This window comes from Stegastes partitus, unplaced genomic scaffold (assembly GCF_000690725.1).
Source record: "Stegastes partitus isolate 25-593 unplaced genomic scaffold, Stegastes_partitus-1.0.2 Scaffold15, whole genome shotgun sequence".
Classification (NCBI taxonomy): Eukaryota; Metazoa; Chordata; class Actinopteri; family Pomacentridae; genus Stegastes; species Stegastes partitus.
Genome location: NW_007577746.1, coordinates 1574743 through 1602254, shown reverse-complemented (window position 1 = coordinate 1602254; position 27512 = coordinate 1574743). Strand labels below are relative to the sequence as shown.

Sequence of the window (27512 nt, the reverse complement as noted above, 5' to 3'; positions counted from 1 at the left end):
ATACATCAAGTACATGAGCTATGTCACATCGTCCTGCCTGCAGCTGAGTTATGCTAGCCAGCAGAAACTGTGTCACACACCAGCGAACCATGTCTCCTTAGATTTCCAATTTAGAATCTTAGTCAGCACCCAGACTCTTGGAGTTGTATATAATGAGAGACTGAAAGAATTTGTGTTATTTTCTAGACCAGCAGAATAACCAACCTCCTCAAGTGGTAAAAACTCTGAGTGAAAAGCACATTGTGTTCATGCTGGAAGCCGCTAACTGAAGCAGTGGTCAGGTCAAGACAGCTGCCTTACTGGAGTGATGTCTAACACACTGGAAACTCACGGGAGACCAGATCTGGTTCATGTTGCCTAGAGGAGAAAAAAAGGGAAAAAGCATTTTACACATAGCAGAGCTTAAGTGTTGTAAAATTTTCCACAGCAATCAGTGGAAGACAATCCTGCAGCCATAGACACCAAGATTAGAGTGGGAGCAGCAGAGAGACACAGAATGAGAAGAATAAAGAAGAAAAGGGCATCACTATTTTGAATTAATTAAAAAAGGTATGTGCATAAAGGGTCGAATAATCTGCCAGTTAATTGTCTGGTCTATAAAGTCTCAGTGTGCATATAGGAGCACATTGACTTCATCAAATGTCTTGTTTTGTCCAACCAAGAGTCCAAAACTGAAAGGTGTAAGTGTAAGGCCAAGAAAAGTGAATTGTCATTTTTTTTAAATCTCAAACCGTCAAATGTTTGGAATTCTTACTCTACAAAGTTTTCTTTTGATCAACTTGTCAATTAGTCGCCAATCGCTGTAGGCCAAAATAGTAAAACATCAATCAAATATGGACTCTGGAACTCTGCTGCCTATTGAACCAAAATCCCGAATGAGTGTTTTATATAAGACATGACTCAAATATAATGTGAAAAGGGTCAAACTTTGTAACAAATCCACAAGTAATTATCACCAACTCTACAGTTTCCCACAGCTATGCTAAGCATTTAAGCATAAGTAATCTTCAAGCTTAATGTTTGTTTTAGGGCCCACAGCATGTTGTTTCCAACAACAGCAGAAAGGCCTGATAAACCCACTGACGACTGCCTACAGTAAAGAACAAACACACGTAGCTCGGGAACAAAGTATTTCACAGTGAAAAACCAGCTTTATGTATCAAGTTCATTTAGCTTAGAAAAATAACTTCCCCTGCTACCTTAAAAAGGTGAGTTTTGGTTGATTAGTTAGTCATCTTATGAGTTGCAAATGTGTTTAAATAGTAACTTTAAATGAATTAAATGTGAGAAAACAATTCCAATAAACTTAAGCTATCAGGTTGAATCAACTAGCCACTTACTTCACACTGATAATCTACAACCTCAGCTGTCGAAGACATTGTTAACAGAGTCAGTGCAAACACAATCTGTGGTTAGAATTGTTTTCACCAGTTTAAAAAAAGAAACAACCATAACTTATGTTTGCACACTGTCTGCATCCTAAAACTACAAAAAAACAAGAGTGTCTGGAGAGTGGGAACGCTAACACTGAATCTTGGGAAGCCTGCTTATAGGCTAGTTTGTTTCTGATGAACTTAATGTAATGAGTTGAGTGAGCTGCTTGTTCATTCAACTCATTATTTTCAGTCAAAATAGCTCAAGTCATCATAGTCCGTGTTACTAAGTTCTAGACAGGTCTGAAACTAAAAATCATCCTTTTTTTTTGTTGTTGTTGAACAGAACTCATATGTTTACTTTCCATAAAGTAGAAAAGATTAGTTGATCCATATTAAACAGTGGTGGATATAATATAGACATTTTACACTAGCTAAACCTAAACACACATCTAAAAGTGAGCAAAAACAATAATAAATACTGGACTTAAATTTGTCAAGTGGAATGAAATCTTCCAAACCATAGATACATTCAGGGGAATTGGATACCATGTTCAAAACTGACACCCCATGTGTAGTTGTTTCATCCATCCATCCATTATCTATATACCGCTTAATCCTCATTAGGGTCATGGGGGGCTGGAGTCTATCCCAGCCAACAAAGGCAGGTTCACCTGGACAGGTAACCAGTCTATCACAGGGCTACACTTAGAGACAGACAACCAAGCACACTCACATTCACACCTACGGACAATTTACAATCACCAATTAACCTCAGCATGTTTCTGGACTGTGGGAGGAAGCCGGAGAACCCGGAGAGAACCCACGCTGCACGGGGAGAACATGCAAAAAATCCCCGTGCCCCCACCGGGATGCGAACCGGCGACCTTCTCGCTGCGAGACAACAATGCTAACCAACTGCGTCACCTTGCAGCCCGAGTTGTTTCATGATGTTTCTTTTAACTTCCACATTTTCAGACCCATAGAAGTGCAGTTGAACTGTCGTCGAGCTGGCAGCTTGATGCATGAATGGGATAAACTGAAATAATCATAGTCCATGTCTCTTTCAGACTTGTAAATACATTGGTTGAAGCCATCAATGCACAGTTGCTCCATGTGAGTGGTAAACGGACAGAAAGCAGACACAGCTAACACCTCACGCACCTGTCTGCAGAGGCGTCTGGATCCTCACTGACCCCCTTTCACTGTCATAACATTTACATTTTAACACATGACTCAGGCCTAAACCTTTACTTAACTATCACATCTCTGTCACACATACTTGGGAGTGATTCACCTGTTGAGTTTAAATGCACATTTACCTACATTTGGCATTGTAGGAATGCAGAGGTTGTTTCTCTGGACAAAGCTAAAGTTTCTACCTTTGCTTCTTCCATTCTTTGTGCTAAATTACACAGAAACAATGTATTTAGGTTTGAAAGGCTAAAACAGACTGGGATATCTAAGGAATGCCTCACATAAAATCTGTCTTTTGAGTATTGGGTACTTCCTGCACAGATTGACTTCATTTATAATGCATTATGATTTCCAACTATCTGGACACATTTCCTACTCCTCTTCTTTCTAGGTCAAACACAACATGTTTAGCATGGTATTTGCAAAACTAAAGACATACTGAACACTGTAAAGTAGGTTCGATACTGAGAGATGTATCTAACTATATCTTGGTCGAGGACAGAATTATCCCCACCAATATTGGAGTGAACTTATTCGCAATATGTTTGAAACAAAATCTTATTAGATCATTCCTCCGGGAGTCACCAAGATGAACAATTTGGCCATGCTAGCATTTAATTGGGTAAAAGGGCTATCTGAACGCTCATCATTTGCAAATATCATAGTTGCTGACCAACATGGAGGAGGCACGATTATTACTTTCTAGTCTGTTTGGAAGACTGTGTTCCATACATTCAAGTACGTCAGCATGCATGTATTCTGTTCATAGAAAGCACTGCTAAGTATACGCACTATTGCCCTTGCAGAGTTGTTGCTGTAATCTGTCTGCATGAATGCAAATTTTGGACTGCAGACTCGTGGACTGGCAGATCATTACATTTTTGTCATATGCACCCACCTCAACTTGTGGACAGGAAAAGTACAAGGCCAGTGTTATACCTTCTGCATCCATGAGTAGGCAAGGATCGATAAATTCCATCATCTCCATAAGTCTGGACGGACTCCTCTATACCTGTGTGGTGCAGAGCATACAAGTTACTGTGTGCGTAGATATGGCCTACTGCGGATGTATGGAACACAGTCCTCCAAGTTTGGCTGATGAGAAAAATAACACAATAACAACAATCCATCCATGGTGTCCACAGCTGTCCATGAGTGCATATGTTTTGTACTTGATAGATCGCATGAAAAAAGAGAATGGACTTAAGGAGCTGTTTCACCACCCACAATAAAAAAGTAATAGGTAGTAAACTAACTAGCTAGTATCCACACTGATTTTAAATGTTAAAAAAAACCTGCTAGCTACCTCCCATCACCAGCATTTTTACTTTGGAAAATGTCAACTAATGTAAGTTAACCATGTCAGTCAAGGTTAACTAGCAAGCTAACTCTGGTTTCTGTTGTCTGTACGCTAGCTGTAGGATTGTAAGCAGGAGACATACCAAGATAAAATGGGTGGATATATCAACTTATGAATTGAATTTAACTTTCAGTCCTTAGTCTTCATAATTCAGTCTTCACAGGCTAGAGAAGGAGACGAGGTGTATTCTCATGGTTTTAGGTGAGGTCCTAATTACGAATTATGTTGTATCCCTAACAATGTTAAGACCGAATGTACGCTCTTGACTCAGCAGTGTTTTTGACAGTTTTGCAATTGAAATCCAGTCTAATTGCTATGAAGTCATACTGACGACATCTGCTGTTTTCCACACAACATTTCAGAGATCCAGACTGCAGAAGGTGAGAATACTAAAGAGATAAAACTGAGGTACACTGTAGTCCTTTAAAGGACCAGTGTGTAGGATTTAGTGGGATCTGGTGGTTATGCTGCAGATTGCAGCTAACTGAATACTGCTCCCTTTTCAGGCATGCAAGAGAACCTGCAGCAGCTGTAAAGGCATGAAAAGATCCTCTCTATAGCCAGTGCCGGTCCATTTCAGGCTTCTGAAGAAACCCAGCAGCACAACATGGCAGACACTGTGGAAGAGGATCCACTCCCTTTGTAGATATAAAGGTTTCATTCTTTGCTAACAAAAGCGTAATGATTCACAGTTATAGTGGAATATACACAAATGAAAACTTACAATATGCCACTTGGCATAGATCACCCTAAATCCTACACACTGGTCCTTTAATGTGTCAAAATCTGATGAAGTCACTCACAGTTTTGGGGTTACAGCCCCAAGTGCTCCAATCTCCACTGGCACACCAGTGTTGCCTTCACTTTCCACATCTTTTCTAGCACCTCTTTCAGCCCGTGGTATTTTTCAAGCTTCTCATGTTCCTTCCTCTTGATGTTGCCGTCACTTGGGATGGCTACATCGATCTCTACTGTCTACTTCTGCTGTTTATCGACCACTACAGTCTCTGGTTGATTATCCACCACTAGTTTATCAGTTTATCTGGATTTGGAAGGCCCACAGGATCTTGGTGCGGTCACTCTCTACCATCTTTGGAGGTGTCCTCCATTTTAACCCTGGGACTTCCAGCCAATACTTGGTGCAAATGTTCCTATAGACCATGGAAACTACTTGTTTATGGCGCACAATGAATGCTGTGCCCGCCTGCATTGTACAGCCTTACTGCTGTTGTGTGCTTTACTGTCTCGGGCACATCTTTGCACTGCCTACATCTGGGGTGCTCTCTGGTGTGGTAGACTCTGGCGTTAGTCCTGGCTTTAAACCACTTTTGCAGTTGTTGCCATCCTGTAGCTTGGATCCATGAAAAACAGGAATCTAGGGGTGGCCGGGTGGCTCAACCAGGTCAGACAGCGACCCATGTACAGGGCTACAGTTCCTGATGCAGCAGCTGCGGTTGGGGTGCAGCCAGCGGGTCATTTGTTGCATGTCCTTCCCCTACTCTTCTCCCCATGTTTCTCTGTCTCTCTTACTATCCTGTCCATTAAAGGCGAAAAAGCCCAGAAATAATAATAATAATAATAACAATTTTTTAAAAAACACAATAATGTAGAGGATTATTTATTGAATGCTAAACCCAACCTAAGTATATAACTATTATTAGTAGTATTATTATCATTATTATTTGCATTGTTATTATTACTATTTTTATTATTATTATTATTATTATTATTATTATTATTATTANTTATTATTATTAATATTATTATTATTATTAATAATAATAATAATAATAATAATAATAATAATAATAATAATAATAATAATAATAATAATTAGTAGTAGTAGTAGTGCTGCTGTTCTATCTAACAGTTTGTTTGTTTCTTTTGTTTCCTTGTTTACTGCATTTTTCTTGATTGATGTGTGATACTGTCTTGTCGGAGTTTTGTTGTTGCTAGTACAACAATTCCCCTGAGGTACCCTACCAAAGGGATCAATAAAGTTACATCTAATCTAATCTAACATTTTGATATTCTTAACAGCATATTCAGGCTGGATGTGACTACTAATGTCAATAATGTATGTATCTTTTAGCTTCTTTCTTTAGATCTCTCTGCCTCTTAAAGTTGTTCAGTGAAGCTTCATTGAAAACATGCACATGTTGTGTAATATGGTGTGAACTAGGCAGTGCACCCAATACAACATGTGACTTCTACAGAGGTGTTACCAGCAAATAAAGATGAATGCAAAGCTAGAGGAAGCTTGTTTCAACTATATGTGAATAAATCAATGGGAGAGAACTGCAGCTTGTCAGTCATGTCGCTGTGGTTTGATAAATTGCCTCCAAATATCATTGACCTGCTCAGTTTAGTCATACAGAACAACATGCACAGCAGTTATCTGTCAGCTGACAACAGTTTGGGCTGTAACACTGAGATAAATGCAGAACAAGAGATTATTTTCAAGGTTTTCAGACTGCTCTGCTTCTTCTCTGTGTGTCATGTGATGCAAATTTACAGTGAGTAAGCAGCTGGGGCTTTTTCTTAGCAGCACTAATAATGAAATACAGTACACCTGTCTCTGTAAATGAACCTTGACATACTGTGGTCATGAACAGTTTCTCTAGTTTAAGGGTCAAACTAACTAATACAATAGCCAGTCCAATTGTTTCAAATTAATTGCAACCTTCTCAGGTACTAATGCAGAATCTGCTTGGTGTTCACATTATCGGTCACGCTGGTGTACTTGTACTTCAGTTGTTGGTTTCTGCTTTCCACAGAATTCATTTGATAAGTTCAGTATAGATGTCTAAACCTCGCGTACACGTGAAAAGGGCAGTTATGAAGCAAGTGGTGCAGCAGCAGGTGTAGAAGTCTACCTTTTCTCTATTCTCTATTCACTCAGTGTCTGAATATTTGACTCAAGCCAGAGTCCGTTCTGTTTGATTTCAGGAGAGTTTACATTAGTTTTGATAAAAGAACTCTGCTGCTATCAATGTTCATTGTGGAGGAGAATGTTTCAGTGTGACGTCCACGTGATGCTATTTATCTGCAGAAATAATACATCAAAATGATTCCAGAAACCCAAACATTACATTGCCAGGATTATTTTTTTCTTCACAATGAAATTCAGTCAGAGGACACAGAACACATTTTCACCTAAGTTACTCAACCGTACCTATAATCCAGGAGTGCAGACATTTTTGGTTTTATTTACTCAGGTTGGTGATCTGACATACCTGCTGTAGGCCTGGTAGAACATGGGTCAAAAGCATTTCTTTTGAGCTGCTTGCAGCATTTAAACATTGCATTAACAAACTAACAGCAATTCACTTAGTTCACTTGGGAGTTTGGTTTATTGTTTGTTTAGTGCAATTAATTTGCATATTGTTACAAACAACACAGTATAAAGCAAATCAACTGAACCATGGTCATGTATAGTAGCAACAATGGTCATTTGGCTCCTTATGCCTGAGGCAGTTTTGTTACATCTCTAAAACATATGACAACTGTCTCCTGTCATCTAATACTTTTCAGTTAGCAAAAAAGGTCACCATCCAGATACTTCATTTCTACTTTCTTGTCCAGAGTTGGATAAAAAAAATACTGATAGAACTGTTATATGTGTGTGCAAGGAAGCCATGAGTTGGAGGCATGAAGAACATTTTTTTCCCATACAAAGTGGAATCAAGAGGCAACAACTAGCCTGGCCTTTTCTTTCCACCTGTCTGTTTAAGCATTATGATGTTATATGTGATGGCAGGCTAGCTGTTTCCCACTGCTTCTAATGAAAAGAGAACAGGGCAACTTTTTTTGACTGCAGACGCTGAGCTAGTCTGGACAGCTTATCCACCGCTTGAGGATGTCAACTGCTGCTCAATGTGAGTCACAGCACAAGTAAAAGGAGTCTATCCCAGCTGACTCAGGGTGAAGGCAGGTTCACCTGGACAGGTAACCAGTCTATCACAGGGCTACACTTAGAGACAGACAACCAAGCACACTCACATTCACACCTACGGACAATTTACAATCACCAATTAACCTCAGCATGTTTCTGGACTGTGGGAGGAAGCCGGAGAACCCGGAGAGAACCCACGCTGCACAGGGAGAACATGCAAATTTGCAGAAAGATTCTGGTGCCCCCACCGTGACGCAAACCGGCGACCTTCTCGCTGCGAGGCAGCAGTGCTACCACCTTGCAGCTACAAGGAAACACACTTGGTGAATTAAACAAACATGACAAAACATGTTAGTACAATTCAGAGGTGCTTGTAGACATTTTTTTTAAACTTTAGGGTAAGCTAGGCTAGCTGTTTCCCACTGCTTCCAGTCCTTGTGCTAAGCTAAGGTAATGGTCCCCAAGCTGGTGAGTTGAGCTTGCTGGTGTTAGTGATGGATTGAAACCAAAACACACGTTCAACACTTGCTTTTGGTAGAAAGCAGAAAAATGTTTTCTTGTAATGAGGGAGAAGCAGCTTTTTAAGCACTGACAAAAATACTGATATTTGGATGACTTCAATGGACTCACTAGATGGTTGTAAATAATGACTGGAAGTTGCTTTTTTTCCACTTAAAGGAATAGATATGTTAAGTAAAACACATGGGCAAGTGAGGCCATGCTATTATGCAGTTGTCTGTTCCAATTAGAGTTGACTGGGAAGATTCCATACATGTGCAGTAGATCACATCTACATATTCATGCACACTACAGCTGGTGCAGTATAGTTGCTATACAGAAACAGATTTTGGACTGCATGTGGACATCTGCATGAACTCTGGTAGAGTAAACTTACGTCACATGAACTTGTGGACTTTTGTAACCTAACAGACATGTATGAGTCCACAGGAGTATATTGGAACGCAAGTGATCATAGTGCTTCCCAGTATTGGGTTCATAATGGGAATACAACAAGACACAATAAATAAATGTTTGAGGGGTGTTCTCCATCAGAAAACCAATACCAGCTTGACCCTCCTACAACTGCAAAAACACTGGCTGCACCTGATTGAGGGATTGCTTCATGTATAGGCAGTTTGCTGCTGGATTTCAAACTTGACCAACATGGCAGCTTGTCTGGAAGCTTTCGCTTATATTACAAAGACAGTTCACTGCAGGTGTTTCTGAAAATATCTGTGCAGTTGCTGTCTTTTGATCAACAATGGTTAGTTACAAAGTTTCTCAGGAGTTTCCATAGGCGGCTGAGTAGTCTAGACATCAACTTTACACAAATGAGTAGCAGACGCCCGTCTCTTGAAATGCAGTGTGCTGCATTGCACACCTGCTTACATGGACAATGAATGGGAAGCATGGAAATGACAGAACCTGTGGATACGTATGATAAGACTGACTTAAGGCAAGCTAGCTGTTTACTCCTGTTTCCAGTCTTTATTTTAAGCTATACTAATCACCTGCTGGCTCTAGCTTCATATTTAACTTACAGACAGGAAACTGGTTATAATCTTCCTGTGTGACTCTGCAAAGGCAAATCATCATTTAAAAATGCTTCATTTAATGTAGCATATCCCACTTTTTTCTCTTCTTTTCTGCAAGAAGCAGCACAAGAAAAAACTGTTTTTATTCCTAACAAGTGGCCTGCTGCACCAGTGAGTTTTTATAAGTCACCAGTGGATGGTTGTGTTGCTGGAGTTCTTCGTATGAAACTCTATGACCATGAAAAAGCATGTTTTCCTCATTCTGGCCCAATTTCATTTTATTAAGTAGAGCAAGTGCCTTTTTGTCCTTTAGCTTTTTTTTTTTTTTTTTTTTTAAATTTATTTAACCTTTGTTTAACCAGGAAAAGTCTTATTGAGATTAAGAATCTCTGTTACAAGAATGTGCTGGCCAAGAGTTAAATACTGACTCTGCTTTCAGAAATCACGTTCTGTAGTTATCTGGTGTCAGGTGGTTGCTTAGACAGGAATAAGACAGTGAGTCACTGGCTTGAGCAAGAACGTGTTACTGTATGTAGCAGAGGAGGTGGGGCAGGGATTTGAAAAAGAAAAAGATTCATGTCCATGGTAAACCACAGTACAATTACACAGATCCATGCAAAGCCTCACACACCTACAGAGAAGGTCAGATTCAAAAAAGTAAAGAAAGAAATATGGCTGCATATAGACTCTGTGTAGACAACGCAAACAGGAGTCCACACAGACAGGAATACATAAAGATTCCTGTTGTCATTTTGAATTTACTTTGAATGTATACAGAGGCTGTGGCTGACACCATACACCACCACAGAAGGCAGATGTAGTTGGACTGCTCGAAACTTTTGCTAAAGCACCATTTTCCTCCAGTGATCACTGATTTAAACTTAGATGTGTAGGTGGATGCAAACATGTGATACAAGTCACACATTGACACCAAGGGAATATTTTGTTGGGGAAAACCAGACGTGACATTGCAATCACATGTCCTGTCAAACATAAGTGAGCATGTTCTGAAAGTTAACCACCTGCCCCACATCTCTGCAAATGGACTCTGATTGACAGTAACAGTGTGGTGTAAAGTTTTACATTCTGACAGTTCACAGGTTGAAAGGGTCATAGGGGTCTTTGCGTTCTAAGGTTGTGCATTACAAGCTGCAAAATTACTTTATTACATAACATGGAAGCCATGAGAGAAAGTATACTGCAGGGGAGGACAAGCAAACCTGTGGCAGAACACTGAATTTTGGTATGCAGCCCCATTTCCCATGTGGTCGGTATGTCAAGATAACGCAAGTGTTATTCCATGTTTTTTTAAAATGAATATTAATCCCATGAACCCCTGTGTTGCCTGGGGTACTCAGCCCCATTCATTACTACTGAAGACATTAATCTTTATCTTTGGATTTTATCAGCTGTTGCCTCACATTCAAGAACTTAGTCACTCATGAAAGGGAAGATCACTTAACATCCAGGTGCAAAGCGGAACATTGACTCATTCACAAAAAAAAAAAAACGTGCTGTATTTTTGTACTTTTGTGATAATATTTCTATGAATAATCCACGATCAACGATGTGGTGACTCCAAAACAACAAATAACTTGCCAGAGTGACAGCAATAATTGTCATACCAGCTCTGACCAGAGCCCATTGTTCTAGTGGACTCTGGTCCAATAGAACAATGGGCCTTCAAGCCATCAGTTAATATTCACTATATGTAACCAATAAAAATTACACAGCTGGTGCATTGATTGGCCAGTTGATACCACCATTCTACACTGTTCTTTTTACTAAGTGTCTGTGCTTAAATGATCAGCTCACACACACAGTTTTCTAACTTACCACGAGCAGTGTGTAGGCATGTTTATGATGATTGAAGAAGTATGTGAGAGGTTTCGCATTCATGTAGATCTGCAATGAACCTCATCCATGAAAGCTTTTTTTTTTTTTTGTAACTGTCTTTGGCTGGGTGTTCTTCAACTGTATTGTCATTTTGGAGGCTGCAATACAATTGAAGTACAATCCTGCTGCCCCACCATGGTGCCTCCTGTTACAAAAGGACAATAACTTCTAATAACTTGTTTAACTGTAAACTAAATTGTATAATTCATCCCACTCTCACCCAGCCGGTGGAGGCAGATGGCCGTCCCTCCCTGAGCCTGGTTCTGTTGGAGGTTTTTTTCCCCCTGTGGGGGTTTTCGATTCCTTCCCACTGTTGCGGACTGCTGAAGCTTATAGGGAATCCAAATGTTTTGGATTGTTGGGTGTTTCTGCCTTTGTGAAGCGCTATGAGATGACTTGTTGTTGTAAATATGCGCTATACAAATAAAACTGAATTGAATTGAACTGAATTGAAGTATACACCATTATATACGTAGAGGTGTTCTTTAGGCCATATTCACTGATGTGAATGTGATGGACAAAATATTAAAAGTAATAGCCCGCATGGGGCCAGTGTAACACTCTTTTGCTTACGAGTATGAGTTTCCACAAAGGTCTGTGTTGCATCTGCACCTATCTGTGTACACATTAAGGATTATGATTATTGCCAAGGCTTAATGCAGTACCACTAGCAGGACAAAAGGAAGCTACAGATACTGACACACTATACTGACTGAATGAAGTGAATACACAGTCTTCAGTTACAACAGTACTCAGTGGCAGCGACTGCATATCATTGGCTTTGAGCTCATCTTCATACAGTAACAGATCTTTGTGTATAGCGCCTGTAATGCCCATGAGTGACATGAAGAGACCTTGAGACAGCAGAAAATGTGTTTCCACAAGCTGAAACTCCCATATGTGAGGGAGTTCTTGAACAATGGCAGCATCGCTCTTGGACAAGAACAATTTGCATGTGCCAGATTTACCATCCTTTTGTGTGAATGTGAGTGTGCTTGGTTGTCTGTCTCTAAGTGTAGCCCTGCGATAGACTGGTTACCTGTCCAGGTGAACCTGCCTTCACCCTGAGTCAGCTGGGATAGACTCCAGCACAACCCCCGCGACCTGAGTGACGATTAAGCGGTGTATAGATAATGGATGGATGTTCTGTGGTTGTTCTACTTTTCTGCACCTGCCCAGGGACAGCAGATGCAAATTAGCTGCTGGCTAACTCTGGTGCACTTACTTTGGTGTGCTCTCCCTGTAAAAAATAAATAAATGAATAAACTAAATTAAGCACAACTAAGTGGCTAACACCAAGGCCAGTGTTATGATTTCATCATCACCCCAAGTCTGCAAGAGTCATGGGGCCTGTACTACGAAGCAGGATTTAGGGTTAGCGAGGTAACTTCAGGCTACATCCTGGGTTTTCGGTCCTATGACAGTGGTTCTCGTCTTTCCAGGTATATCACCATGGTAACTTACGTTGAACGGCTAACCTGCTCCACTGCAGGTTCTGTTGGAGGTTGAGATCACCGGGTCCCTCCCGTAAAACTTCAGAACGAGCAGAAAACGAAGCAATTCTCAACAAAATGGAATCACCGGCACCCTGACCAGGATCTCTATGAGCTCCTGTCTTCCTTCATTTTTTTCCTGTTGGCTACAGGCAGTGTCAAAGCTATTTCAGATTTTTTTCCATACCAATATCACCCCACAACAGCAAACTGACTTTAGCATTAAAGCTTGTATTTGTAGGATATATTAATGAGCTGCACCGCTTTGAATTATGTTTATTTTTGTTCTTCATCTGTTCCCTCGTCCTTTTTACACCACCAGGGCTGCAGCTGAAAGTAAAAAAATGTCAGATATGCCACAAGAATATAGATTAGTCAACAGATTAGATAAAGGAATCCTCAGATTGTCTTACCGATATCTGACTGATTATCTGATACAATCAGTGATCATATTTTATTATAAACTAATGAACGTATTCATTCACACAGTCAGCAGTTTTCTGCCAGCATTCCTTCCTGGCTTTGGCTGCTGCAACGCTGCTGCTTTTTGCTCCTGTGATGTTTTTATATTATTCTTCATATCTTGTAAAGATTATATTCTGCTCCTCGGTGATAAAGTGCGCCGCTCTGCAGCCAGACTTGTCCATAGTCGTGATTGGTCAGATGCCAATAACTCCGCCTATTTTATGTGCACGCGCTCATGCTCAGATCAGACAGCCCTGGGTTGACCTACCGAGTTGATAGCCACCGTCGTAGGACCGGTTATCCTGAGTGCGATTGTTAGGGTTAGTCAAGCCGGATCTCTGAAACATATCCTGGGTATGTTGATCTGGCTTCGTAGTACAGGCCCCAAGAGAGTCTGCGTACACATCTGCATACAGTCAAAAAAGTAGTGTGGACACAGGGCAAGGCTAAAATCAAGGCCTAACCTTTATCCTAACCCAAACCTTAACCTAATTCCAACATTAACCAGCTTAAAAGTCCTCACAAATCCTGAAATGTCCTCACAACAGTGATCCCCATTAAAACAGCAAAACAAAACCACACACACACACACACACACACACACACACACACACACGCACACACACACGCATGCACGCACAGACTCACGCGCACACCCAGTTACACACATCCACATTGACATGCAGACAACTTACATGTAACACTGTTATCTTGAACCTTAACCATGCAACTAATGTATCACCTGCAGACAGTCTCTTTTACGTGCACACACACACACACACACCCTGCTCTTCCTGCCTGTCTGCCAGCTGAGCAGCAGCATACGTGCCGTCTCACACATCGTCTCCTCACAGGCCACAACCCTTTTCTCTCACTAGTTATTAACATAAGACCTGAATAACTCACTGCTGTGTCTCTATGGTGACGTATGCAACACATTTTATTATCATGAGTTCAGCGATTTTTACTGACTATTTTGTCAGTGCACAGCTTAAAAGTACTGCATTTTCATCTGCCTGAGTTTTCTCTTTACTCACCCCCCCATAATATCTTTTTAATTTAGAGTCTCTAGACAGTCCCAGTGCAGATGTTTAGCTTAATGTCCCATCAATTTCCTTTAAATTGATACAAAAAATAAATAACATTCAGAACTTTCAGGCTCTGGCATTCTGCCTTCATGTTAAGGTCCAATAACTCCACAGCAACGTGAACTTAAACTGTGACGTCCTGGTGACGTGAAAGGGCTCACACCAGTACCTTTATTGCATTCAACAAAAGCTCCAAGTGTCAACAAAAAAAAGGTCTCTTTTCTACACCTGCACACACACCTCCACCTCCACAAAAACAGTTATGTACCTGTGTCCTTAACTCTAGACTCTAGACGGATGTTCAAACGGATGCAGCACTGAAAATAACATCATTCCTGAAGTTCTAAACATAATAGGAGAGAACATCCACTCCCCCACTCCCACAACTAGTAAATAACAACAGCTTCAATTATACAGCGGTGAAAGAAGTGTTCACATCCTGCACTTCAGGAAAAGTACTACTTTAGAAAAAGTACATAAATATCAGTAGTAAATTGTATTTAAAGTAAGAAAATAAAAGCCCTGGTTTGACTGATGCATTATTATATATAACACCATTAGATTATTAAGCATTCATGTGTCAGCAGCATGTTCCTGTTGTAGCTGCTGCAGCTTTGAACTACTTTATGCTCAGCTTCATAAACAGGGACAGAAGGTAGATTTGAGGGCTCATCACAGAATTAATGTGAGAGGAAAGAAGAAAAACATTTTCTTATATTGTCTTCATTTCTTTTCTCGAATCTTACATTTTTGATGAGACATTTGATCATTGGAACATTTATTGAAATTAATCGTGTGAAAAGTTTAGAGGGAAAAATCACTGTTTGTTGAAGTTGACATCTAAAATGTGAGGCTGACTTCACACCGATTTTTTGAAGAAGCCAAAATGTTCAAAACCACTGGTTTAATCTTTCAGTGTGTTTTTAAAGCTTGTTATCTTGTCCACTGTGTAAAATCTTCAAGCTGTCAGATAAATGCAGTGGAATAGAAAATACAATATTTAACTGTAAAATGTAGGGAAGTGCAGGTATGAAGTAGCATAAAATGAAAATAGCTAGATAGATAGAAATACTTGATTATCCCCAAGGGGAAATTTGGTTGTTACAGCACAAAGATAAAGTTACCACCACCATAAAAACCAATAAATAAGCAAAAATAGACAATAAAAAAATATAAAATGCAAAATGTACAATAAGTGTAATATGTCAAGTAAAAACCTCCTGTGTGGCATAATGCAAATAGTAATGTGCAACAAAACAAGACTACAACAGAAGTGTGCAAAAGGCAATTTCAATGATGAAAGTACCTCAAAGTTATATATATGTACAGTTCTTTCGTAAATTTAGTCTACCATTGAAAGTGTATGACAAGGAGTACCACGGTAAGTTTTCCTCTTAAAATATACACATAATTTGCAGCTCTGCACACATGCTATTCATAATATTCAATACAGACAATTTAGCATCTGTGACAAAGGATTACAGGACATGAATTTTTGTCCTCTCAGGTAAAAAACAACAACAACAAAAAAAAAACAGTAACACTAACATAAATCCAGCACTCCCAGAAAGAATTTTAAAGGTATTTCTTCTGAATGAAAAGCAAAAGAACTTCCTGGATTATCTTCACTGATGATGGTGGGATACAGAATTTAAACATACTGGTCCCTACCTTTGTTTATTGATAGATTTTTTTTTTTACTGGCACATGTATGTGTATTGGTTTATGGGTTACTTATCATCCACACTGCTGCTCCTTTTTTTTTTTTTTTTTTTAGCAAAGCACATCAAGTTAAGTCAAGCCACCATTATTTAATTGGCGCATTTAAATCACTAAATGTTGAGTCAAAGTACTTTCCAACTAAGAAAAAAAAGATTAAAAATACATATTTATGTGCAGTTTATCCAGTTTGGGATAAACCTAAATCAGCAAACTCTAGAAAAATGTATACACATGAAGAAACAATAATAAAACATACTGTGGAAGTTGGTTGGTTGTGTTCCCAGAGTTACCCAAGATTCCATGTTCTTACTGTGTAGTGACAGGACAGATGATCAGGGGAGAGGAGTTTTCACCATCAACATTGTGACGGGGATTGAAATATGGGAAGATTCTCTCTGTGAAGTTACAGCCAGTGAAGGAGTAGATGAGAGCTGCAGTATGTACATCGTAGAAGGAGACCAGACCCTCCTCATAGTTCACAAACACCCCTACCTTCTCAGGCTTTGACTTCAGGGAGATATGGTTTGTAGAGGCAACAACCTGGTACTTTGCTCTTCTGAAACATATAGCACAGAGGTGTTTCTTAGTGATAATTTTGAAGGAGTCCTTCCTGTTGATGGACTCTGTGGCCACTCCTACAGTCCAGTCAATCTTGTCTTTAACCTGAACCTCATAGTAAAGCCTGCCTGAAGAGAAGCCCTGCTTTCCAAGAACAGAATAATAGGAAAATCTCTCTGGGCTATCTGGAATTTTCTGTTTTATGTCTCCATGACTGACTTGTTTCCCATCCTCAGACAGGATGAGATAGGGATTCGCTGTGTCAGGATCCAGAGTCACATCCACTGCAAACCTCCTGAACCCCTTCAGCTCCACTTCAGCACAGAGTTTCTTTGCCTCTTCCCTGAGTGTCTCCTCCAGCTGAGCCACAGCTCTCCTCACAGTCACCTCATATGAAGAGTGAACTCTGACCTCAGTCCAGTCTTTGGTGGGAGGAGCAGGGTTCAGAGACGGGAAGCTTTGGAGGAAGAGGAGCTGGTCTTCAGTGTGTGAAAGCTGCTCCACCTCAGAGCTTCTCTTCATCAGCTCACAGATTTCCTCTTCCAGCTCCTTGATGAAGCCTTCAGCCTGTTCCTCTGTGCTTTTCTGCTTCTCTTCGATCATGTGGGTGAGCTGAGCCAGACCTCTCTCTACAGACTGGATCAGAGCAGTGAAGACCTGCACACTGGCTGCTGTCTCTCTGTCTGCCTCCTCCTTACTGAGCTTCACTGACTCTCTGATCTGATCCATCTTCAGTCGTCTCTCCTCGATCATCTGGTGTATTTCAGTCTCTGTCTTCTGCAGTTTAGCTTTCTGTTGCTGATATTCTTCAATCAGAGGAATAGTAGCATGCCTCCAGTGATTTGACTCAGTGCAGAAATGACAAACACACACCTGATCAGTCTGACAGAACAGCTCCAGAGGTCTGTCATGCTTCTTACACAGTCTGTCTTCCAGGTTCTTCACTGGACCCATCAGCTGATGTCTTTTTAGACCTGGTGTTCCATGATGAGACTCCAGGTGAGTCTCACAGTAGGAGGTCAGACACACCAGGCAGGACTTCACAGCCTTCAGTTTGGTTTCCGTGCAGACGTCACACAGAACTTCTCCTGCTTTGTCTCCATGATGCATTGAACTGCTGCTGCTGGCTTCATGTTGAGCTGACAGTCTGAACTGACCTGCAATCTCAGATATAAAAGTGTTGACTCGAAGTTCAGGTCTTCTGCTAAGAGGCTCTTTACACATGGGACACTGAATGTGGACATTGACAGTCCAGTGTTGTGTGATGCAGCTCTTGCAGAAGTTGTGTCCACATGGTATGGTGACTGGATCAGTGAACACATCCAGACAGATGGAGCACAGAAGCTGATCTTCAGAGAGGAGACTGTTGGCTGTTGCCATGTCTAGGAACAAAAATGTAAAAGTGACAGAATAAAACTCTTAACTCAAAATAATTCATATTATTACAATATCAGCAAAAAAAAAAAAAAAAGCACCGCTACTAAAGTATTAAAGTAGGATCTGGCTGTAATGATGCTCACTGGTCGAAGTGCAACAGACAACATGGTGACAAGAGACGTAGGCAGGTCATGTTCAAGCAAACAGCCCAGCAGAAAATAAGGCTCATCAGACTTTATGCTGTGTTTGTGTGAGTACTCACTCTTCCTTGTTAACTCCCTTTGATTGTTGTTTAAAATACAGCAAACTGCGTCAGCTTCTCTCACTGCTTGTTTTCAGAGGCTCTGTTGTACTGCAGAGTTACTTTCTGTTTCATTTCCTGTAAAACATGTGACTTCTCACTGTTGATCCGCCCCTTAATGCAGGGCATGACAACACAAAGGACAATTTATGGCTGTAAACTGTAAACTGATGTACTGGATGCTGTCATCAGTGTCTGTTCTCTGAGCTGTGTGTTCAGAGGTGGTGGGAGGTTGCTCTGGCTGAAGCTGGGTGAGTTGTTGGGTGAATTCAGAGAGAATCTCAGACGATCTGCTCTCTAAGAGCAGTGGCAGGTCAGTCCATCAGAACCTCTCCAGTGGACTTCCAGGCCTGTCCTGCCCCCTACTGGCCTGGCTTATGAGTCACAGCTGAGCCTAGCTACAAACAACAACAGTGGCTAACATCACCTATGGTAGATGGTAAATGATTGCACTTATATAGCGCTTTTCTACTTCAGTGGCACTCAAAGTGCTTTACAATGTGTTTCTCATTCACCCATTCACACATTCCAGGCAGGACTTCACAGCCTTCAGTTTGGTTTCCGTGCAGACGTCACACAGAACTTCTCCTGCTTTGTCTCCATGATGCATTGAACTGCTGCTGCTGGCTTCATGTTGAGCTGACAGTCTGAACTGACCTGCAGTCTCAGATATAAAAGTGTTGACTCGAAGTTCAGGTCTTCTGCTAAGAGGCTCTTTACACATGGGACACTGAATGTGGACATTGACAGTCCAGTGTTGTGTGATGCAGCTCTTGCAGAAGTTGTGTCCACATGGTATGGTGACTGGATCAGTGAACACATCCAGACAGATGGAGCACAGAAGCTGATCTTCAGAGAGGAGACTGCTTATGAGAAAACCAAACCCCTGACAGTCCAGAGGTGAGACCAGGAAGCAGAGTTGCAGTCTTACACGCTTCTCTGCTGCTTCTCCATGGCTGTCACCCTTCCAGTATCCTATAGGGACTGTGTCTGCCCCCGACCACCCAGATTCTATAAGTCTAACTTTAACAATGGAAGGGCTGTTCAGAACAACCTTCTTCAAATTAATACATCTCTATCAGCACCAAACAACAGGACAATTAAATGTGGACTATTAAACATTAGATCTCTGTCATCTAAGTTTTTGTTTTAGTTAATGATCTGATAACAGATCATCATATTGGCCTAATGTGTCTGACTGAAACCTGGCTGCAGCATGAAGAACATGTTTGATCCAAAATGCTGCTCAGGATCACCTGAACTGTCCCTTAGTTATGCTGCTATAGCATTAGACTGCCGTGGGATTCTAATGATGTACTGAGCTCCTCTCCTCTCCTCTCCTCTCCTCTCCTCTTCCTTCCATGCAGTTATAAGATTCAAGATTCAAGAGTTTTGTTGTCATATGCACAGCAAAACAGGTAGTTATACCACACAATGAAATTCTTATTCTGTTCAATCTCCCGAAAAAAGACGACACATTAAAATAAATAAAGCAAGCAAATAAGAACAACAATAAACAATTAAAAGCAACAATAAAATGTTCAGTGGTATGAATGTGTGTGTGTGTGTTGCGTGCAGCGTGTGTGAGCGAGTCATTGAGAAGCCTGAGGGCCTGTGGGTAGAAGCTGTTTGCCAGCCTTGTAGTCTTGGCCTTCACACTCCTGTAGCGTTTGCCTGATGGTAGGAGTGTGAAGAGTGAGTGTTGCGGATGTGTGCTGTCTTTGATGAGGTTGTGTGTTCTTTGTAGGACCCTGGTTTTGTAAATGTCTTGCAGTGAGGGGAAGGCTGCCCCAGCAATGTGCTGTGAAGTCTTGATCACCCTCTGGAGTGCCTTCCTGTCTTGTGCTGTGCAGTTTCCGTACCAGACCGTGATAGAGGTGGTAAGGACACTCTCGATAGTACATTTGTAGAAGCAGCTGAGGATTTTGGTTGACATGCCAACTTTTCTCAGTCTTCTCAGGAAGCACAGTCTCTGTTGGGACTTCTTGATAATGTGTTGTGTATTGTATAACACCATTACATGTCACTGACTCTGTGTTTCCTCTGAGGTCCTGGGCTTGTTCTCTCTGAGGACGTTTGTGGATCCGGAGCTTCACGTCCCTGACCTGTAGTCGCCGGTCTCACCGACCCTCAAAACATTTCTTATCTATTGTTCCATTCTATTGCTTGCTCTCCATTTGCTATCCTGTCCCCCATTTTGGTCTTTTGTTCTTATTATTTGCTTCTGCAGGTGAGACTGCCACACAGAAGTACATAAGAACTCATATACAGTATAATTGTTAGGAGTGAGCTCCTAATTTACAGGAAGTGGACCCAAAATGCGACAAAGGAGGCGGGTTGCAATAACAAAGGGGACTTTATTGGGAACAGGAGTGAGGACACCAAGGAAGCAGGAGGGGGGAGTGCTGGTCTTCGTGGGGGGAGGTGAGAGGGTTTCCGGGGACTCCCGAGGTGTACTCCAGTGTGAAGGGGGGAATCCGTGCTCCAGGGAGAAGGTGCTTGTGATGACTTGGCTGGGGGGACGTCAGACTGAGGAGGCTCTGAAGGGGATGATGAAACAACAAGGTCAGGTTAAACTAACAAATGACAAGCATGACAACTCGAGACGAAGCGTGGCCGCTCTACCACTCATTGGGGAGACATTCCTCTGGAGCTGCATCACGGGAAGAAGCCTGCTTAAAAGCAGCGCTGATTGCGATGAGGGACAGGTGTGGTGGAGAGCGAGTGAGTCCTCCTCGGCCACAGCCCGCCCAGCCTGAAAATGCAAAGCACAGCAAAACTAAAACACACACAGGAAATACAACTACCAAAATAAAGGCTCAAGACTAGAACCCCAACAATAATAAGTTTTTTTTAAGTAGGCCTCAATGGAAAATCTAGAATGACCACTAAAGTTCTGGTTTTTGAAGTGTTGATAAAGCTCATAAGATAACTGCAACCGAAATCACATAAGATAAGTACATGCAAGACTCTTAAGTGAACAGTGCCCTTGTTCTAGTTGAGACATCACGCAGTGTCCATCCAGCCTTTAGATTCTTTCTCCTGGCTGCAGGCTCTAGGTCAATCTTTCATTGTTCAGCAGTTTGTTTCCAGAGTTTGTTATTTTGCAATATTATTCTGTGCATTGTCCAATGACAATAATTCAAAATCTATGAATTGCTACAAAAGCAGTACAAACATTTTCTGGTTGGTCAGAACTACGTGGTGGTTAAATGGGAGGTGGCTGTGCTGCTAAAATCCATCTGTATAAGAACAAGAGAAATGGTTCTGCAAAAAATGTTCTACAAAAATAGGTTGTTTTTGGATGTGACTTCAGTTCCAAGAGACTCTACTATTGGTCGTGTGAGGTGACCAGGATTCAGTCTGTGGTCACCCCAGGATACTCAGTGTCCACCATGCCTACATGCCATGGATTTCTCCGAAATTATGTTGAAACCTCTAGGATTGTTTTTATTATCCACAAGAATCTTACTTTTATTTGTAAAGTAATACTAAGTAAAATATTTAGAGAAAATCTGCAATGGCAATACAGAATGAGGAAAATCCCCTTTGAAGTCAAAACCTCCTCAGCACATCTTTTATATTGGTGCCAACAGAACACGGAAGATACTTTGTTGAACAAAAGCATTAACACCAGCAGAACAAAACCTCCCTACCTGCTACCAGTCCTAATAAAGTTAATGTAATTTAGATTAAAAAGAAACATGCATTACCAAGAAAATTAAGGTATGCATCAATCGGAACAACCTGGTGACAGGATAGAAGTTTTCTGTTTGCTCTGAAAGGCCAGATGGGACACAGTGACAGAAACTATGGGACAGAAGGAAAACTTCATGCCAGGAGATATCTAATTATTTAAGAACTAAAATCTGGTTATACTAGTATTTAGGAGTACACTGTGTTCCCATAAGTACAAATGCAAATTGCTGAAGCTTTCAATATGTTGAGCCAAAACTGATATTACTCGCCTACTGTTCCCACAAACTCTTTTACAGAGCGTCATCCAGTGTGGGATGATCAGATAGGCTGAAATCCAACATAAATTTCAGAAGTGTTAAACGTCACCCTTCCCTTGAACAGATATACGGACAGTGTTTTACCATACAAGGACAAATGCACTGACCCAAACATATCATGCATCATGGTTAGAAGTGAAAGTACAGAATGTTACAGTGCGCTGCACACACAGGCTATTTGCACTTAGAATATATCTTTATTTTCTATGTGTATCTACAGTGTAATTCATTAAAGACAGACTTCACCCACCTAGTCCCACAGGGATCAGAAATAACGAGTCATTGTGGAAGACAAGAAAAAAGAAACTTGCCGTGTTCTGTTGGCACCATCAGAATGTCACACTTTCTGCCTTTGTGGCCTGCCAGTACCAACTCTTACTGTTTAAATAGAGTGAATATTACTCACCTGCTGTACTCTGAGGCTGTGCTGAAAGGAATGTTGAGAAACCCCCAGACCAGAGGTATTCAATTAAAAGTCCCTGAGGTCCAGTTATTACAATTTCCTCCAAGTAAAAGGTCTGAACCAAAGTTCAGTTTGTGTCTTATAGCCTTCCGCTATGGCCACATTTTCATGGTTTCAACAATACCTACTGTCAATTTTCAGTGCAGGGTATGTTTAACTAAGCGCACAGCTAGCTCTTTCACCATACATTGACATGACCTCTGCCTTTGGCTCCACCTAGTGTAGCATTTTTGGTAATGCTTCTTTTCCAGTGCATCAAGCCAGAGGGACGGTGACCAGGTGCCCTGAATCACAATCAGCTGATTGCTCCAGCTGCAGCGAGGCGTGGCTTGCCATTCACTCTCAGACCTGCATCCAGTATTTAAGATGCCAGCAAGCCACAAGTTGACGTCGGGTTGCTGTAAAACCTATGTTAGTTTTGCTCTTGTTCGTATGCGCTGTTTGGTAACCTTGATTCTTGTTCTCACGCTATTCTCCTGTCCTGTGCTTCAGTGTTGCCACATTCATTGCCAACCCGTGATCCATTCTTCGTCCCTGATTCCCTTCCGTTCGATTCCTCTGGCTCCAGTCCTCCATATCTTCTGCGTCCCTCTCCTGAAGTCATCCGGTCCACCTCCGGCTCCCCCTCTCTAGTTTTCCCGTATTGCAGTGAGCCTTGTCTCTCGCCTACTCAACCAGTAGTATGATTGATAGGTTTGTATTCATCGCGGTAAGTTTTTGATTCTTAATTTGTAAGTATAGTTCGTCGTCCTTTAGAGGACATTTCGTGAATATTCTTGTAGGTATTTGTTAGCTGTAGTTTACTTCGCCGGTCCGTTTGGGAACCTTTGTTCACATTTGTGTTAATGATTGTAAATAAAGAGGGCTGCATTGTATTCAACGTCTTGGTGGTCAAGTATTTTGTCTGTGCCTGAGCTTTTGTTTGCCAAACTGTGACATATATATATATATATATATATAAGTAGTCCCAGGCAAAAAAAATGAGGCTGTAGTTGCTAGTTATGTGTGGTGACTGTCTACCACAGGTGGCAGCGTTGCTTGGTGTGGCAGGGGAAGTTTATTTATTGCACAGGTGTTAGGGCAAGGTAAGGCCAGTAACGCATGGGTGATGGGAGATCAGACGGTTTTTACCGCTGTCACAGCTTGCAGGCTCATCACCTCAACCATTGTCTCCCATCACGTAAGCATGTTTTAATTTTTGTAAACCCAAGTTGAATTAAATGGGAACATCACCCGACAGCAGATATTGCCTGGACATTCATTCCTTCAGCGCGTCAAAAACAAGGTCTTTGCCCACACCCAGCTGAGTGGCCGATCAGCTGATCGTCACTACAGAGGCCTTTATTTCAGATTAGAGAAAACAGAAAACGCATTTAAAAAAGTGCAAACAGAGCCGAATAACCCTTTTATCTCTTAAATTAGAGGTCCCAGCCTAAAGAACTGAAGGCCTCCACTTCAAGTAAAAAAAAGTCAAAATCCTCAGAAAACGATACATAAAAGGTTTGGTTTGCACGTGGGCTGCAAGGTTCTGTCTGTCTCTAAGTGTAGCCCTGTGATAGACTGGCGACCTGTCCAGGGTGTCCCCTGCCTTCGCCCCAAGTCGGCTGGGATAAGCTCCAGCCCCCCCTAATGAGGATTAAAGTGTATAGAGCAGGGGTGTCGAACTCCGGTCCTCAAGGGCCGCAATCCTGCAAGTTTTAGATGTGACCCTCTTCCAACACACCTGATTCAAATGATCAACTCATCATCAAGCTCTGCAGAAGCGTGATAACGATCCAGATCATTTGAATCAGGTGTGCTGGAAGAGGGAAACATCTAAAACTTGCAGGATTGTGGCCCTCGAGGACCAGGATTAGACACCCCTGGTATAGATAATGGATGGATGGTTTGCATGTTGCTGGGCTGCAAATGTGTGTGATGAGTCGGATAGATCTGTCATACTGGGCCTGCATCTGTTTTGCGTGCCCTCAGCTCTGACTTCAGGGGATAACTTTGCTCTAAAGAGCTGTGCTTTGTTTCGTAGTGGCACTTCACGTTGCTATTTTTAATTAATGCCACGTTTTCAGAGCATATGAGGCACACTGGTTGTGAAATGCCTGATGGAAGAATGAACATACATTTCTCCGTCCACTCATCTTCAAAGCAACTTTTTTTCCCATCAACCTGCCTTCTTCTGGAGCAAGCCATGCTGTCATCACTGTCTCTTCCTCTCTGCTCTGCTGTATAGGCAAAGGCAGAGTGGCAGCAAGCTGTGGCGGTGCGCTGGCCGTGCAGGGTAACCAAACGCTTTGATTGGCCGACTGAGTGGAGCTATTGCCGCAGCTGCGTCTAAAGATGCGACTGTCGGAAAAAAATGCTCCATGAAAATCTATTCTCATGTATTTATCAGAGACTGGTCACGGGTCCGGACAGAACCATCACTTGGTCTGGATCGAGGTCCGCCATTTGGTGATGCTTGCCCTAAAGTATCGGTGATCAGTCTGTCAAAACACAGTTATCTCAACTGTGCTTTCACTCTGAGTCACTTTCTGAGTCACGGTGACAGACCACGGTATGGAACTGACAATGAAAAGAACAACCAGCACCGCAATCAACTGACCATCAACCTGGCAGGACAAGAGCTGCAGAACTGCATCTGTGGCTGGTCAAAACTAACACGAGCAAGGGGCCTTAAAATCCACCAAGGCTTAAAGAAATGCCTCAGCAAGCTCAGCAAGAGGTCCAATACTTCTTAAGAAGTCGCCAAATCAGTTGAGTGAAGCCCAGAGGCAGGAGAACCTCAGGGTATCAGCACCTCAGATGAAGCTCAGTATCGCATAGACTCTCCAGCCGGGAGTCCAGCAAGGAACAGCCAGCAGCAGTCTCCAGCCTACTGCCCAACCAGCCGCTGCCAGCAACAGAAAGGAAGATGGAAGGAAGGAAACCTCAGATCCTGTTGCCTAAATCCAGCCATAAGAGAGACTGGGAGACCATTTTTTCAGACCTTGTCCTCCTACTAGAACAACAGAAGGGTCCTGTTGAGAGAAAACTGGAGAAAATGGGATCCATCATCTACAGCTATGGTGCTGAGAGGTTTGGGATAAAGGGCAAAACGCAGAGGCAGCAGAAAACCAGTTGAAGTTCAGGAGGCTGTGGGATATTTGTTCTATGGCACTTATCTAGATTGTTTTCTCCTGACTAGATCCTTGCTTGTGTTGTATCTGCTCTCAGATGTACGTCGCCTTGGACAAAAGTGTCTGCTAAATGAAATTGTAGAATTGTAGATTTTAATGGATGGTGAAAGAAAGAAGACAACTGAGAAAGCAGCGGAGGAAGGCCACAGAGATTGAAAGAGTGGGACTTGACTGTCTGCAGGCTGAAATGAAGCAGTGACTGACCAAGCTGTGAAGATCAGAGCGCCTCAGACGACAAAGCAGGAGGAAAGAATGGACAAAGGACCTTCTTCTACAAAAATCTCTATAGCTTTGTTAAAGGCCTCTTTGACTGAGAAAAGAGTGAGACCCTGAAAGTGCCCATGAAAGATCTGGAAGAGTACCTGAGGAAGACCTACTCTGATGATCAGAGGCATGAGCCAGTCAGCATCCCCAACGACATACCACCAATTCATGCACCTGAGAACCAAATGGACCTAAGTCCCTACATATGGAGTAAGGTGGAGAAATCCTCTGGTCTAGTTACTGCTGGCTTGCCTACATCATAGAACTGAAAGTTCCCAGGGAGAACCCCATAGAAGAAGCATATGAGCGTAAGAAGCTGTGTTGCTCCAATCCTAGCCGCCGAGGCAGAGGACAGAGGCTGGAAGATTAGGGTGTGCCCTGTTCTGGTGGGGTGCAGAGGCTTTATAGCCAGCACAATTGCGAAGCTCCTTAGAGAGGTCGGAGTCAGGGGACAGGCTCACAGACAGGCCATCAAAGAGCTGGTAAACACCACCGAGAGGACAAGCCATTGGCTGTGGCTGAAGAGGAGCGACACCACCTGGGCTGCTAAGGAAAACAACTAACCATGGGACACACATCCAGGCTTGATCCACCTGTGGTGGGCCTGCCTCAGCAGAGGGTGTGTTGTGATAACACCCCGAAACACCCCATGATGCTGAGATACACAACTGATGATGTGTTCTGCTGGTAAAGCCTTATAGCAGCCATCCGTCAAGAACTCCAAAATCAAAAGTGGTGCAAACACTAGGGATTGCAACATCTAGTCCTTTCAACAAACCTACAAAACTTACACTAAGCTGAGTGTCATTGTAATGTCTTTAGCTTTGCAGATATAGACAGATGACAAATTAACAATGAGGTCCACATAAAGTGTCTCAGTAAGGTGTTGGACCACAGCGGGCTGCCAGATCAGCTTTATTGGGCTTTGACATTGATTCCCTATGTCTCTGGAACTCTACTGAAGGAATGGAAACCATTTTTCCAACTGATATTCCCTCATCTGGTGTTTTGATGATAGTGATGAAGAGTGCAGTCTAACTCGTTGGGCCAAAATCCCCCATAGGTGTTAATTCAGTGAATCCTTGCACCATATGGATGGGGGATACCTGAAAGAGACCACTCCCACTGAGATAGAAAATTTTCATCCCAAGATGAAAGTGATCACTCAGAACATCCCAAACTATGCCAGCAAAATTCCCTCCACAGCTTAACAGAGCCACCACATCCCCTCACTGTGGGGCCAGTGTGCCTTTGCCTTTATCGGACAAACTAATTTTTTGATCCAATGATCGTGCTAGAGGAAAAGATAAGGGATTACTTTATTCATTGCAGTTCA

At 42.0% G+C, this 27512-nt stretch overlaps 2 protein-coding genes across 2 annotated transcripts; both read right to left on the bottom strand.

Moving 5' to 3' along the window:
• Positions 1–14136: 14136 nt before the first annotated feature.
• LOC103363620 (E3 ubiquitin-protein ligase TRIM41-like) lies at positions 14137–18301 on the bottom strand. The gene is made up of 2 exons (XM_008290454.1): positions 18222–18301; positions 14137–17964 (listed from the first exon to the last, which is right to left on the bottom strand). Exon 2 carries the CDS (start codon positions 17960–17962, stop codon positions 16331–16333), a length of 1632 nt encoding a protein of 543 aa, XP_008288676.1. The 5' UTR covers positions 17963–17964; positions 18222–18301; the 3' UTR covers positions 14137–16330.
• Positions 18302–18771: 470 nt separating this feature from the next.
• On the bottom strand, positions 18772–20196 carry LOC103363819 (E3 ubiquitin/ISG15 ligase TRIM25-like). The gene is made up of 2 exons (XM_008290755.1): positions 20123–20196; positions 18772–19126 (listed from the first exon to the last, which is right to left on the bottom strand). Exons 1-2 carry the CDS (start codon positions 20194–20196, stop codon positions 18772–18774), a joined length of 429 nt encoding a protein of 142 aa, XP_008288977.1.
• Positions 20197–27512: the final 7316 nt, after the last annotated feature.

Bases quoted from the DNA above. Each gene is read 5' to 3' on its own strand.
- LOC103363620 (XM_008290454.1), bottom strand. From the start codon at position 17,962: ATGGCAACAGCCAACAGTCTCCTCTCTGAAGATCAGCTTCTGTGCTCC.
- LOC103363819 (XM_008290755.1), bottom strand. From the start codon at position 20,196: ATGTCAACCAAAATCCTCAGCTGCTTCTACAAATGTACTATCGAGAGT. The intron at 19,127-20,122 runs GTACGGAAACTG...TTTTCTCATAAG, and splicing joins ACCACCTCTATCACGGTCTG to CAGTCTCCTCTCTGAAGATC.